Here is a 16,769-nt window from a genome sequence, read left to right on the forward strand (position 1 = left end):
TTTATTAAATCTCATAATACAATGAAAGTTAGTTGAAATAATTTTACTTGGTTAGAAGACGTAGCATGAATAGAAAAGATAAATATTTAATCAAATACGTTTTTCCCATAGTTTTTGACTTATTTTTCAAGATTGGTTAATATATAATGGTTAAAAATATATACATATTTTAATTTTCTAGGTTTAATTGGTAATGCAATAGCTATTGCAAGACCTCCTTTTCCTATGTCTTCAATACCACCACCGCCGATGCCACCTTCTGAACCAGTTACAGAACAGGAAAGACAACAGCAGGCAAAATATGAACAGTGGTTACTTCAGCAACAAAACATTTTAAATGGACATCAAAAATATTTAGAAACAGAAGTTGGAAAACTAAGAAAATTAAAAAAAGCACTTAATGCGAAACAACGCCAACTTCGTAAAAATAATCAAGAATTAGCTGATCATGATGCGTCAGAGCTTGCAAGAATTAGTCAAGAACAATCAACATTACAGAAGCAGTTGGATCAGGTATAGATTTTATTTTTTAATAAGTAGAATATTTATTTCATTTAAATTATAAATATCTAAAAATATTTTGAAAGATGAAATATTTGAAAATATAAAACCTATCCATGAACAGTTGCATTCATTAAGCATAAAATACTTTAAATTTATAATAAATATTAAGAATGCAAATATGATATCTTAATCCTAACTCTGTCAAATTGATCATTGTCATTTCACAATTAATAATTTTAACATAGAAAGAAGAATACTTTTATTGTTTTACTTTCCTGGCCTTTATGTATACATAACAACGGAAAGTATTGGAATCATGTCAAATTTGACCCTCACAGCTGATTGCAGAGACAACGTTTAGAGGCCAACGGTGGTTTACAGATTGGGTAGATTACTGTTCAGAAAAATTTCATTGCAGAGATGGTGTTTCTCACTTGCCACAATGTAGACAATGATTAGAAACAAGTTATTTGACCTACTTCCTAGACTCATACACAGCAAGTTTAGAGGGTTTTTTAATTTGAGTGGTAGCTTTGTTCGTGGAAAAGTTTAGATAAAAATGGATATCGTTCCTTTGATAAATGTTGTAAATGGTACAAATCAACAAAATTATTCATTAATTAAATGCTTGGAGCAAAAATAACAAAATTAAATACTTTAAATTTCTTTTAAATGTTCCAATTCCAATATTCAAATGGGTGAAGACTTAAAACTACAATTAATTTAAATCGGATGCATTTATTTACAATTCAAGTATTATCTCGTTATAAAACATTAATGCATTTCAGGATCATTGTAGTTAATCCCCTAGTCAGAAAGTTCTGTTAAACAAACGAGACAATTTTAATAATTACCAAAATGTTTTTATAGAAATAAAAAAATGTAATAGTAATAAAATATTTAAAATTATTCATTTTGACAGTTATGAAGGGAGACAATAATACAATACAATGTCAAAATAATTCCTTAAAAATCTATTCCAAAGAAGATTTTCAAATTTGGTATAAATTTTCTAAATATGGATTTGTTCATATTTTAAACCATATTGGTGACGAAATTAAATGTCAAAATGGAAAAGGATTGTCATTAATTGCTGAACAATGGTTGTTGATGGCCTTAAGTTTTTATGTTCTGGAAGCTTTCGGAATATAGCTGGCAATCTTTTCTGACGTCACAAATGAATAACCTGATTGGCCGAATGACTTTTAAAACGGGAGTAATGGCGAAGAAAGTAACAGCCAATGTTTTGCCGAAGTTCGTTTAGAGGACAAATAGATATGAAATAGATGATCGTTGTCTTTGCAACATATTTTAAACCACAGTTTAGCCAGCCAATATTTATAGCCAATGCCAGCTAATATCCGTTCTGTTGATAAATGTCGTTTAACATAAACTCTGTCTCTGCATTCGGCTGTCAGAGTTCTTTTATAAAATCTTTATGTTTTAAGACCTCCTGAATTGAAAAAAGTGAAAAAGGAAAAAAAATGGCAAAAAAATTTTGTGTGTTTTATAAAACTCGTCTCTACTCTCAAAATTAAGTCATTTGCTATTTTATAATAATTAAAATTATATAATGTTCTTATAACAAAATATCATAACAAATGGTGCACATACATACAATTTTTTTTTATTTATTTTGATTAATAATACAAATGTTATTTTTAAAATAAAATCTCATAAAAGCCAGGAAAGTTATGCAACTTGTTGCTAGAATTTTTGTTTTAATTATTATGAAGATTTTTGTATAGTAATACCAGTAGTTAAGTTTAGATTATATTCAGTGATCAAATGAAAAGAGAATAAGTACTAGATCAAGGAGTTTGGCAATGTTACAACTTGATGGCACTTAATTGACTTGTCACATTAATATTGTGGACTTCCAAGTGTAGCATTAGGTCTTTATTGTTATTCATATCAAGTACTGGAACAACTACTGGAAATATCCTATAGCAATTAAACATGTCAAACTCAAAGGCTAACATGGGTCAAATAAACAAGGTTTAAGTTTATATGGGCTGCAAACAAAACAGATTACAAGAAATATATTTTAGGATATTGAAAAATACATATTTGATTTTTTTTTGTTGAAAAGAGGCAAATTATTGTCTTAAATACTCTTTAAGCTTTATTGCATATGCATACTATATTAGAAATATGCAGACGTGAGAAAGGTTTATATTACAGCACAGCATGCTACTTTATAACATTTGCTTATCTGGGCATAGATTACATTGAGAAGAAAATCTATGAATATTTTCCTTTCATATTATAGTTTTGAATTAGTTTCCTAACACATACACAAGTCGTGAAGACTTATATTATTATAAAATTTGATTAATACAGGTATCTCTCATACAGCATGGCACTTCTACAACATGGTATTGTTCTAACATGTTTCAAGAATTTGGAAAATCCCCAAACAAAAGTTCACAATTTTTAAGTGCAAACTCCATTATTTGATATTTTTTTTATTCAAGTAACCATGCATGTTGACTCAAATTTGCTCATGGATTTTAGAATATTGAAATTTTCAGCTCGTTTTCTATCTTTCATCAGGTTTACTTTAATGAAAACTGATAGTACAATTTTTTTCCTTGTCCTAGCTTTCCTATCTATCATATGTTGATATTGTGACCCAGAGGGGTGGCACCTCTTCAAAGTCTCGTCAGGACTGACACCAGTGTGTCTTCAGAATAGACACAGAAACCTTAATGGACGCAAATTTGGAATTTGCGCGAGTGGTCATGTGTGTGGGCAGTCGGATTTGGGATGGAGAAGGATTGAGAGACGGATCAGAAGTGAATCACATGAATCCAAGGTTAACAATTAAAATAATCGATTTAATTCAACAAAAAGGAGAATACATAGTTTTATGATATCAAATAACGATCGCGAGAGCGAGAGAGTTTACAAGAAACCATGAGTTGGTATATAAACATTTATTGCACATAATAGTGCAGATTCCGGATCTTTCTGATTTGTTTGGACATTTGTCGGTTGTTGTTGCTTGGTCAGTTGGAGTGGTTGGGGAGGCGTTAATTTTTCTTTTCCTAGAATGGTGGTCAAACTAAGGAAAATTGAAGGATAAAATAATACGGGGAGTTTGAAGCTGTCAAACAACACAGAGTATGAAATCCTGGATATGATACCTTTTTTCGGGACACTTGATTCATGCTTTTGTGAAGTCTCAACAACTCCCTTGTCCTTGAGTCACTACTTTTTACACCTCCAAATCATGTTATCCTTTTTCACCCATCAGGAATTTTTTCTATTAGTTTTCAGTGACACATTCAGTGAGTTTTCTGGGAAAGGAAATGATTCCAGAGAGAGAGAGATATACAATCATTCTCCGGTAATAAAAATGGGAAAATTTTTCGAAAGATGAAAAACGAATTTTCTCTCAAAACTCATTAGGTCCAGTCTCTCACAATATTGTTGCTTTCAGACTTTAGTCTTTATAACTGTCACTGGGTTTTGTTCTTATAGATTATTCTTCGTATTTAGTAAAGTTTATTTAACCGTTATAAGTTATGTGTTATTAAACATTTTTTAGCCATAGGTAAAGTAATCATTTGTAAAAAATGACAAACAAAATATAGTGTTATCTCAGTACTCAAACTGTTCTCAATTCAAACAATTTGGTATTTGAACACAAATCCTAGGGAAAAAAATTGCTTGGTACTTGATTGAACAAACCTGAACTGCTAGAACAAATTTTCAATGAATAGCATATTTTTATTTTGTCATACATAAAAAATTCTAAATGATAGAAATAAAAAATGAAGATGTTACTGATATTTCTGATCAAGATTGATAAAAATGCTCAGACAACAATACTTTGTAAAAAGAAAATGCTTTCATTTAACTAAAATTAATATTAATGTGTAATGCAGTACTTTTAATTGTGATTGTTAGTTAATTATTGATTGCTTTAATAAACATATTTCTATAATCATACATAAGCCAAGAATTATTTTCATTATTAAAAATCAAGACAATATGAACAATGTTCAAGACATTTAAATCCTCTTTCACTCCAATCAAGAACTAAACAGTAGGCAGTTTGAAGCAAAAACTTCATAAAATTGATTGATAAACACTATTAAAAAAAATACACATTAAAATCATGGGATGATGTATGATTACACAGATGATCCTTATTTGCCAAAAAATCCACCAGAGGACTTTAGTTAATAAGTGCAATTATATGACGTGGATGATGATGTGTAAATTTTAACAACTTTTTAATGAAAATTAATTTGAAGACGTAGTCTGTCCAAAATTGATAACCATCATTTATTCACTTCTTGTGTTCCAGAATACCTAATTGATGACTTGACCTGAGCTGCTTGGCTGTCAAGTTTAAAAACATTCCTTTAATAAAAAACAGAAAAATATTTAATTAAAATTACAAAGTTAAAATTGGAACTGGCAGATTTTACAGACATCTTCGTTTATCTTTCCATCCTTACCACTTGGAAATTTTTGGGCTTTATATCTACTGAGGAAAATGTGCTGGTAAATGTAGATTATTGTAGCCTCCCCCTGGTGAAGAATCTTTGTAGAAGTTTCAATTTTAGAATTTCATCAGATTGCAAGTTTACGAAAATCTTTTTAATGTTTTGTAGAAATTGAATCCTAAAATGAAAGGTCAACATCAAGATCATTTTTAATGTGTATTTTTTTAATAGTGTTTATTGGTCAATTTTATGAAGTTTTTTGTTTTTCAAATCACCTACTGTTTAGTTCCTGATTGGAGTGAAAGAGGATTTAAAGGACTTGAACCAAACATATTTCTCTTAGTAACAAAAAAGAATAGTATACTTTTGTTAACTTTTGGAACCTAATTAGCCCTATGACTTTCATGACTATTAGACCTTTGTTTTGTACAGCACAGTTTTGTGTAACACAGAACTTTTTGGAACATAGCTACCATGTTATACAAGGGGTACCTGTATTATGTAAATAGTTTTATTGTTTATATGGAATTTTATCATGAGTACTTACAAACTTATAGAACATTGGTAAATATACCTTGTTTGGGATGAGTTTTGTAGAGAAGTAATTTAAAATTTAATTTTTATTACCTGCTTTATTACAGAACAAATGTTTATTTAATTGTGAAATTCATTTTGTCATAAATTTTAATATAAGTTGTATAATTGATAATAAGGTTGTTTATTTAACATTATAATTGAAGAATTTTAATATGGTACTTTTTTGTCAAAACAAACGTAGCATTTTGAATTTTAATTTAATATGATACACAAACATCATAAGTTTAGAAAATAGAAAGATAAATATAAATCATAGCTTCAAAATTTATTTGCATGGACTAAATTTTGCTTTTAATTAATTAATTAATGAAATTTAGTCTTAAAAAAGTTAACTTTATTTATATTTTTTTATCTTTAATTTCTTATGATCAAAATGTTTATTAAAACATTAATCTACTTTGTTGTGATTGTGAACAGACTGAAGATAAGTACAAGAAACTGAGTTGTGATCCTGTTATAGAGACTTTATTTTTATAATAATTTGTTTACTATATAATGGAAACATATATATATAACAACCTCCCAAAGTCCAACAAATTGATATTAAGCCAAACAATTGCGATAATTAATTGGACCAATATTATATACCATGAATGGTTATATCTAAATTTGAATACATCTGGAAGTAAAGACTTGCTTGGGGTTTGGATGGCATAACTGGCTGGCTGTTTTAATTATTTTGAATTAAAATATTTATCATAATTTTCATCAATTTATTTTATCTTTCAACTGGATTAAGGGAACTTATTATGCATGTAACATCTTATTTGATCAAATCTAAAGCTCAGATAATATTCTAACGGTGTGTTACATAAACGAAGGGTTCAAAAGTGCCAGACCTGGATTTTGAGCAGGCAATAAATTAAATGAAAATTGTTATTAATGTCAAAACCCAAAAAAATTACTATACATAAGGCAAAAAAAATTTATTATTAGGAAAAGTCCAAATATGTACAATCAAGAAATAATGTTACAGAATAATTTGCAAATAAAGATAATTTATCAAAAACCAAAACAGATTATATTCGAAACTTTCCCAACAATTGGAGACTTACAAATTTAGCTACAACTATCTTTGAACTATCTCCACAAAAATCGACAAGCAAAATATGAAAAAGTATCAAAAAAGCACAATGAATCTTACTAATTTGTCTAACCGTCATCAAAAAACTTTGTTGTCACTGGAACTGGAAAGCCTTGTAAAGTACTATTTTTAACTTATCGCTCTACAACGATTTTCGTTCCGGAAAGAGCCAGTACCTAACGGGTACTTTACGTGGGTTCGCGTTTGTTAGTTAGCCAGGCCTGGACTTTTCGCGTGCACTGAAATAAATTAAAGACAAGTTAGTCAAAAATCAATAAAAGTATTTAATAAAGATCTAGGAATAACTATTTACAATATTTATAACAAACAACAAATTTATTCAATCAAATAAAATCCAAAAGTCAACCCGACAAAACTCCAAACTTATTCTAACTTAGAACTATTTTCCTTGGAATTCCAACAAAAATCAATCCTTAACTTAAGGTACAGAATTTCTTATAACTACAAATCCTAACCGTCACCTCAATTATACTAGGAACCTTTTTCTCAACTCAAGACTTTCCTATTCCTCGATCCACAAATCGAAAACTGCAATCACCTCGGACTATTTCCTATTAGACACCTCGTTCACTGCTACTAGCAGACCAACGCGTATTCCTTTCAGGAGCTCACCTCTCTCGTCTTCACTTGAGCTACGCTATTTATAGTATGAGGTGACGTCCCAGTTTCTAAGTGAGACACTCCCCTCATTTACATACTTACACATAACATTCACTTTTTTCTTGTTTATCTGGTAGCTTAATTCCCGACAATACTTTGTTAACCTTTTACAGTCTTTTCTTGAACAATTATCGGGATGTTTCCTTTAAGGTTTAACAAGTCCCTAAAAGTCTGTAGGGTCTTCCCCCCCCTTTTCANTACCTAACGGGTACTTTACGTGGGTTCGCGTTTGTTAGTTAGCCAGGCCTGGACTTTTTGCGTGCACTGAAATAAATTAAAGACAAGTTAGTCAAAAATCAATAAAAGTATTTAATAAAGATCTAGGAATAACTATTTACAATATTTATAACAAACAACAAATTTATTCAATCAAATAAAATCCAAAAGTCAACCCGACAAAACTCCAAACTTATTCTAACTTAGAACTATTTTCCTTGGAATTCCAACAAAAATCAATCCTTAACTTAAGGTACAGAATTTCTTATAACTACAAATCCTAACCGTCACCTCAATTATACTAGGAACCTTTTTCTCAACTCAAGACTTTCCTATTCCTCGATCCACAAATCGAAAACTGCAATCACCTCGGACTATTTCCTATTAGACACCTCGTTCACTGCTACTAGCAGACCAACGCGTATTCCTTTTAGGAGCTCACCTCTCTCGTCTTCACTTGAGCTACGCTATTTATAGTATGAGGTGACGTCCCAGTTTCTAAGTGAGACACTCCCCTCATTTACATACTTACACATAACATTCACTTTTTTCTTGTTTATCTGGTAGCTTAATTCCTGACAATACTTTGTTAACCTTTTACAGTCTTTTCTTGAACAATTATCGGGATGTTTCCTTTAAGGTTTAACAAGTCCCTAAAAGTCTGTAGGGTCTTTCCCCCCCTTTTCAGTGCAGACTTACTATCTGCCACTAGGGCGTGCACATGAGTGCAATTGCTAGCTATGGCGCTTTCTTTTCGTTGTCAGTGAGTTGGTTTTATCTTCTCTTTTTAACTTTCTAAGGGTGAGGAAATCTTCGTCCTAACTAAACATAAGCCCCAAACAAAATATAATAAAAGCAAAATAAAAGTAAATAAAAATAACGCTCGGACTTGGTTCCTTACAGCCTTTCATCAGTCCCACTCAATCCTTAGCATAACTTCTTTTGATTCTTCAATTCATCTCCTTATAGTGCAGTTGGGGTGTCATTACAAGCATACACCCACTCAACCTTATTTACATACTTAATCATTAACACTTCATTCATTCTAGTAATCAGTTTTGTTAATTCACATTGTCTCCTTTACAAGTAATTTTATAATTGTTTTATGCATTTCTGATGACAATTTGGGAGTAGGAGATCATTCTTTTAACTTCCTGTGGAAGTCTCCCCGAGTTGTCATTTTGGGGTTGATGACGTTATAATTTACTGCCAGCAGTTGTTGTAGTAAGGTGAGTTAATTTTGAATTTTTCCAGGGTGAGGTGCAATAGTCTATCCATAATGAAATAAAATGCTCCGAAATAAATAGAATAACAAACTAAAAATAATCCCCAAATAAAATAGAATGGATCAGAATTGACTCCTTACATGCAGTCATTTAAATATCAATTTTTAAAATATCGAAAATTATCTAAATAAAAGAGAAGATAAATTCATTTTCTAATCATAAAAAAAAGAAAAATAAAAAGATTTATTAGCAGTAGGATCTTCATTAAATGTTTATTTTGTAAAGCTTGTTTATGCAATACATATTTTACAGAATATTATAATGAAAATATGTTTAAAATAATATAATTAATATAAAAAAGTTTATTTTAAATCTATTTTATATTGTATATTTTATAAAATGCAACATAAAATACCATAGAAGATTTTTCTAAACTTTATCATTTTCCTATGTAAAGAATAATGTAAATTATTAAAATAATTTGTTTACTTTTAATTTAATTTTAAATTACATAATGCTATTTTCGTACCTTTTAACTACCATTTCATCTCCTGTAATGCTCTGTAACATTTTTGCACATAACCCCTCCAAAAATTACATAACACACATTTTTAATCAATCTCCTTAATTGTACTAAGGAATAATATACAGCTGGTGTACTGATAACACTGGACAACAATGATTTTGTTTTGGGCTCAAAATTAGCATATTCTTATGTATTTCCATCTGCTGAATTCAAAAATCACTATTAAAATGACCGATTAGCTCTTGCTTTGGAGCAGTGGTTCCTAACCAGTGGTCCACAAAAGCTAAAATATGGTCTGCGAAAGATTTAAAACTTTTATTCATTTTAAATTATAATTTAAAATGATTGACGTAATCTAAATAATACAAAATATATGAGAAAGGTTTTATAGTAAAATTTGTAAAAAAATGTTTCATTACAAAATAGTGCATCTTCAATTATTTCAAATTTTTGTTGGCGTTTTTCCTGTAAAACTCCTCAGATCAGCATATAATAAAACTACACTCTATTATAGANGAATTTTAAAATTTTTTTAAATATATAAATTTCAAATTTAAACCCTCGGGGACCATCCGGGAAACGAAAAACTGCAACCAAAAAATAAAATTAAATGGTCAAGAAAGTTTTTTTTGGCATTACCAACGTTGGAAAGCTGCAGTAACGTTTCTTTTTTAGACATAATGCAGTAGGAAAAATCCTCGAAAGTAATCAATTCTTGCTGACAGTTAAAGAGTTTTATAGATTTTTAAACACGCTCTTCTGATTTACCCGTATACGGGTTAAAAAAAAAGAACCGAGACGTTGTAATTTATACGGGTTTTACCAATTAGGACGTACGGATTTTTAAACGTAACCCGTTACAACACTCACCTACGTTACTTTTCACCCGTATTAACTTTTCATTCGGTGAAATTTACTGTTTTAAATATTAAAAAAGGCCATTTTCGGATGGCTAAAATCGTTCTTCTGCTAAATGTCACGAGCTGGTACGCGGGTGAAATCGAACATTTCTCGCGGGAGAAAGTGACAAGACACGTTCGTCACTTTAAATTTATATAAAAAAAAAAAAAATCGATGCGATCGACTTCGGTGGTAGATTTTAAAAGAAAACGAATTACAAAAGGGGGAAAAAAATACACACCAACAATTAAGTTTCCTGACGCTCTTCAGATCTTGAGCTCTGGTACGAGCCAGGACGACGTTTTCCGTCAAGGTGGCCATCTTCGACGATAACAGGTCCGGTCGACGGCGGCGACTGAAATGATAATAATAAAAAAAAAAAAGATGGCTCGACTCGTTTATAAGCTAGATCCGACGGTCTTCGACCTCGACCGCTCTTTCTAAGAACGTAGGTCGATCGCTCTCTCTTCATCGATCCCCTTTAAACACTACCGAAGTCCTACAATTGTCTTTACCGATCGATCTTCTACCGCTTCTCTTTTGATCCGAGATGATAAATCGAATTTGGTACTTACCCTTTCAGAAGTTTCGTACGTAGCACCGAACGGTGGACATCACTCGCCGACGGACATAAAATGCGGCATGTCGTCGTCCACCTTCCTCTTTCTGTTTACATTCCGTCTACGCCACCTGTCGGACGAAAACGACGGAATGTTTGTGTAAATTTTCTTCCCGACTATCGGCTGGTTTCGTAAAAAAAAAATTAAAAAAAAATTTAATATTTTATACGATAAAATTATTTAAATTTAAAAAATAAAATTAAAACGATAAATTAATTTAATTTTTCTTTATGTAAGACCGGACGGTGATTATTCCGATACCGGAGTAATCCGAGTATTGTCTTCGGGGTCGGAGCTGACATGTTCGAAATTACTTTTTATCGTCTTTCATTTATTGTATATCTTGGAAAGGAAGAAGGATTTTTGTTCTTTGAAATATAATGGACTATCGGCATGGCAGATAATTGCCGAGATGGCACATAATTAAACAATGTATAAGACATATTAGTCATTCATTAAATGTAATGGGATTCAGTTGCTACAGATGACAAATGGCAATTTGTAAAGGAATTTAATGGGTATGGATTTAACTAAACAAATAGAGATTATTAATGTAATCTCTTTAATATGTTTTGAAAATTATGATAAATTCTGGCAATAATTAAGAATATATTCAACTGGTTTTCTCTTTATGAAGATCATCTATCTAATTAATAAATTGCTGTAAAATCTTTCAACGTATTTTATTATTAAATGCAATGTCTAGCAGTGAAAAAGTGGATAAAAACTCTAAACACTAGTAGTGGTGGTGGGTTTGAGTCTGAACAACTGGCTGACCACGTGGAGTTTCCCGTGTTTTCTTCGTGTTTGTAACTTCTAAATAGGGGTCACTTTATTTGCCATATACTAATAAAATCAATACAAAGTGAACTCTAAATTTTTGAAAAAACTATCCATCTAAGCGAGATCGTTCCATTCTTATTTATAGTCGACCCCCCCATAACACTGTTGATTATTCCGTTTTATATGAATTCCATGTCGTACGAGTCACTTAGATTTTACAATATATGTGTGCCAGGCTGTGAACTGCTTACTTATTTGTAAAATCTAAGTGACTCGTACAACATGGAATTCATATAAAACGGAATAATCAACAGTGTTATAGGGGGGTTGACTGTAGTGCATCTTCAATTATTTCAAATTTTCATTTCTATTTTTCCTGTAAAACTCCTCAGATCAGTATATAATAAAACTACACTCTATTATAGAATATATATATATGCAAACATGACAGCCCTGCTTGACTCAATCAATTATGCTGAGCACAAGTGGAAAATATGTGGCAATCTAAAAGTCATTGCTGTACTCTTAGGAATGCAACTGGGGTACACTAAATACTGTTGCTTTTTATGTATGTGGAACAGTAGGATAGTAAATCACATTACATTCAAGCGGACTGGCCTGCAAGTTATCTTGACTCCACCAAGAAAAATATCATTGCCGAGCCTCTCATGGACCCAAAAGATCTTTTTCCACCCCTTCACATCAAGCTGAGTTTAATGAAAACTTTTGTCAAAGGCATGAACTAGAAAGGACAGGCATTTCAGTACTTAAGAGACAAATTTCCTAGATTGAGTGATGCAAAGGTTAAGGAAGGTATTTTTGTTGGGTCACAAATTCGAAAATTTGTGAAGGATCCCTCATTTGATCAAGTTTTGGAGGGAAAAGAAAAGGAAGCTTGGGAAGCCTTAAAGGGAGTTATTCATGGATTCTTAGGCAACAAAAGAGACTATAACTACACTCAGTTGGTGACAATACTTCTGGAAAAATATCATCAACTTGGATGCAACATGTCCCTTAAAATCCATTTTCTCCATTCCCACCTAGACTTTTTCCTCCTAGTTGTGGAGCTGTCAGTGATGAACATGGGGAAAGATTCCACCAGGATATTTCTGTATTGGAACAAAGCCATCACGGCCATTGGAATGAAGCAATGCTTGCAGACTACTGCTGGTCTGTGTGTAGGGATGCACCAGAACGCACTCAGAAGAGGCAAGCCAAAAGAAAACGATCTCATGAAGTCACCACATGATTCTCTTCACACCGAACCATCTGCCAGGTATTCTTCTATTAATTCAGAACTCTTAGAATGTTACCGTAATTTTAAAAAATTTCAAAAGCACTTTCAATGTTGTTAGCATATGTAATTAAAATGTATTGTTTTCTCTTATGCTGTTAAAATCATCTATTGTATACCACAGAAACTAGAGCTAATAAAAATTTTTCTTTGTCATATTCAATTTTCTCACCCCAAAATTAGTAAGATTTCACTCATGAAATAAAGGAAACATTCAAAAACATTTTTTTTGTTGTCAAGTNTATACCACAGAAACTAGAGCTAATAAAAATTTTTCTTTGTCATATTCAATTTTCTCACCCCAAAATTAGTAAGATTTCACTCATGAAATAAAGGAAACATTCAAAAACATTTTTTTTGTTGTCAAATGTAATTAAATTATTTTATTAATTACATATATAACATACAAAGTAGTGACAAAAACAGTACAGTTTATTATTTAACCCTTTGGACACAAAAATGAATCATTCTGTTACCCATGGTTTTTGCTCTAGCATTACATAATATCAATATTTTTTAAACATTTCCCACTTCCTTTTAATGTATCAAACTGTAATAATTAGCTCCATACTTGCCTGCTCTTATCTATATTACGTAATTTATGGACAGCTCTTATGAAGGGTTTTGTGAGATTACGTCATTGGTAGGGGGTTCCTAAGCCTTCTTTGGCCTCAGGTTGGCAAAACCTGTCTCGGGATCACTGGATGGTTTGAAATAGGAGGGTCTTAAATTATCAAGTGGGGAGGTCAGTGAATAAGTTGAAAAGTGTCCCAGGTTTGATAGCGACAGGTAGCCAGGTTAACGAATAAAAATATAAGTTTAATATAAACTTCTAAATCTAAGCGTACACAGAAATACAGAATATACATCTAATGTGACATGACTAAATATCTATATGCTCTGTTTGCATTCTATCTGCTATTCACTCTTGAGAGAGAGTTTACAGAAATACCTCAGAAACAGATGTGGTTCTCTGTATTTATGGAGGGTGAGCCTTGATCAATGTTTTTTTTTTATAAGGTGATTCAAGCCATCATCATCTATGATAATAGCAAGGAGGGAGACTTGGAAGGAGTCTGTTCCATATGGCGTCTTGGGATATTTCAGACTGGCTATGGCAAGTGTGAAGATATCTGCTGGAACAGGGTGGCTGGAGATGTATGATGTATGGCCTGTATATGGCATCTGATGTAGTCCACCACTACTTGAGTTCTCGCCTCCCTTTTATTGATTTAGCCTGGGAAAACTCATAAGGTGATTGTAATGACGAATCTGCAGGTGTGAGGTCATGGATCCCATTTGATGATGCTATAACATCACTTACATTCAGCTGTCATTACCATATTTGGTCTGAGTCTTGTATGCTTTCTTCTATTCACAAGTCGACAATTGACTTTCTCCTCCTTTAACACTGGGTTGTTTAATTCTTTCCTGGTTGTTGATAGAAAAGGATGTCATTCAATCCATTTCCTGTGTGATGTTTTCTTTAAGATTGCAATGGATAAATAGGCTTATGAATTTTCTGAAATTTGCATAAAGTCGGACCTACGATCCTCACAGTTTTGTTCAAAGAGCTATGACAATTGAAGGAGAAACTTGTTTTCAGATAGTGGTACAATAATACCCCGAACTTACGCGATAGGTGGGACCGAGCGATAACCGCGTAAGTCGAATTTGCATAAGTTGGGGTATAATTTTCCATATAAATACATACAAATAATTTTTAATTGGGGTCTGAGACTAAAGAAAACCTATAATTTAGAAAAAAATGTTTAATAAAATCTTAGATGATACATATCTATAACAAATTATATTTTCACATTAACTTGATTATCACACCATAATTTTAACATTGTTTCCATCTCAGCGGTAATACCGTGACATTTGCGAATGATGCTTGAATCAAAAGATTGAGCATTTTTCGCAGCTTCGAGAAATTTTTTCTTTACCTTTTATAATTGTTCTGACCGTCGATTCCGGTAGATCAAACTTCTTTGCCAATTCACAAATATTCATTTTTGTATCGCAGTCTTTAATAATGTTAACTTTACATTCCAAAGATAAAGATTTTGTTTTCTTGTTTGATGCAGAAGAATCAGTTCTACTTCATTTGGATGACATAGTAGAATCTCTCGAGTCTCCGTAGATATAACAAACACAGAAATAAATAACATAAAGTAAATTGTAGCTATACGTCCGAACATGTAAGCTGAACAATAGTGTTTGGGGAGTGAGTAAGCAAGAATTGCATGGCGCCCAAACAAAAGACGAATCGACGAGATTGAAAATCGCGTAACTCCGTGGTAGCGTAAGTCGGGGTATTACTGTACTTGTTATCTGCTATCAGATGAAAATAGTATATTTGTTGTCAGTTTTACTGGGTTAATTAACAATTATAATTTAAAAATTTTTCTGAAGTAATGATCTACCTATCTGTAGACTAAATATTATTTTACAAGTTTCAATATAAATTATATTAAATTAATAGATTACCTATAAATGCTTTTTTTATTAAATAGGTAAGGAAACAAACGCGCCAACACAGTATGCTTTTACAAGAATATAGAATGAAACAACAAAAAAGACAACAACAAATAGGAGTAGGATCTCCTGGTCAAGTTCATCCTGTAATGGTGGGAATGCAAACCTCTCCATTAGGAGCTTCTCATTCACCACATAGAGCTGTAAGTAATGTGAAATTAAATATCTTGATTTATTCATATATTGGTAAAATAATCTGTTCAGTTTAAATGTATTAAATATATTATTTTATAAAATTATTATTGATTAATTTTTTAAATATTAATAAATGTTGTTTTGTAACAAAAACATTTATTAAAATCTTATGTAGTCTTTAACCAGTTTTACTTTTGTTTATAGAGATTATAATAAGAAAAAGTTTTAAAATCCTTATACACTTAACAATATATTTTATTTTTATTTACAAGTATACATTGGTGAAGCACATGAAAAACATTATTGATTGCCAACTCCTCTATGTGTAAACAAAATGTAGCATATTAATTAGCCCTAAAAAGTAAAAGATAAAAAAAACTGTGGCAATGATTATTTGTGTGCTGAAAAAAAACAAGTTTTTGTAGAAGTACTTAAAATTTAAACTTGATAAGTGAAGATAAGATTCTGTATACATGAAGGATTTAATAAAAACTGCAAAGAAATACTTAACTTAATATGTAGGAAAAAAAATCACAATGGATTTCTAGAAGTATGAGACGAAGTGTTTAATAAAAGAAAAAAGGATAATTAAAGCTATTAAAATATTTACAAAATAAAAATCTATCACAACATTCAGCTTTTTTACTTAAAATGTGATAAAAATTTGCCTTGAATTGCTACCGGGGAATTGGTATAAAGAGCTTGTTAACTAAAAGTAAAATTTGCATATATTATAATTAAATTTATTTAATAGTAAGATTCAACATTTTCCCAAATAATTCAGTTCAATTAAATTTTATTAATAAAAGTACAATTGTACACTAGCTCCAGTTTGCATTAATATTAGAAACCAATTAAATAAACATTACTTCTGTTTGCATAAAAGTATATAATAAATTAATAACTAAATGGTTTTATATAGGTATTTCTCCAAGTAGATACAGCATAAATGATTATAAATTGTATATTGACAAAAGAAATATTGATCAAGTGTTGATTTAGTGTAGTGATTCCTAATGTGGGTGTTACTGCTTCCTTGGGGATGATAGAAGACTAAAATGGGGTGGTGGAAGGCAAAAGCAGTAGAATTGTAGAAGACAAGAGGAACAAAAATTCATTTAGAAACAAAAAATAATAATAATTATTATTATTAAACTATTATTATTAAATTATTATTATGGTGTTTAAAGCCAGCCATTTTT

At 31.1% G+C, this 16,769-nt stretch overlaps 1 protein-coding gene across 1 annotated transcript in view; it reads left to right on the forward strand.

Moving 5' to 3' along the window:
- LOC111636712 (histone-lysine N-methyltransferase 2C-like) overlaps window positions 1–16,769 on the forward strand; it is a 211,817-nt gene that overhangs the window by 39,720 nt on the left and 155,328 nt on the right. Inside the window, exon 6 of the mRNA XM_023382016.1 lies at window positions 15,411–15,575. Coding sequence (XP_023237784.1) covers window positions 15,411–15,575 — 165 coding nt within the window. The remainder of the gene's footprint in view (window positions 1–15,410; window positions 15,576–16,769) is intronic.

This window comes from Centruroides sculpturatus, unplaced genomic scaffold (genome assembly GCF_000671375.1).
Source record: "Centruroides sculpturatus isolate CEXI.00-Female unplaced genomic scaffold, Cexi_2.0 scaffold977, whole genome shotgun sequence".
Classification (NCBI taxonomy): Eukaryota; Metazoa; Arthropoda; class Arachnida; order Scorpiones; family Buthidae; genus Centruroides; species Centruroides sculpturatus.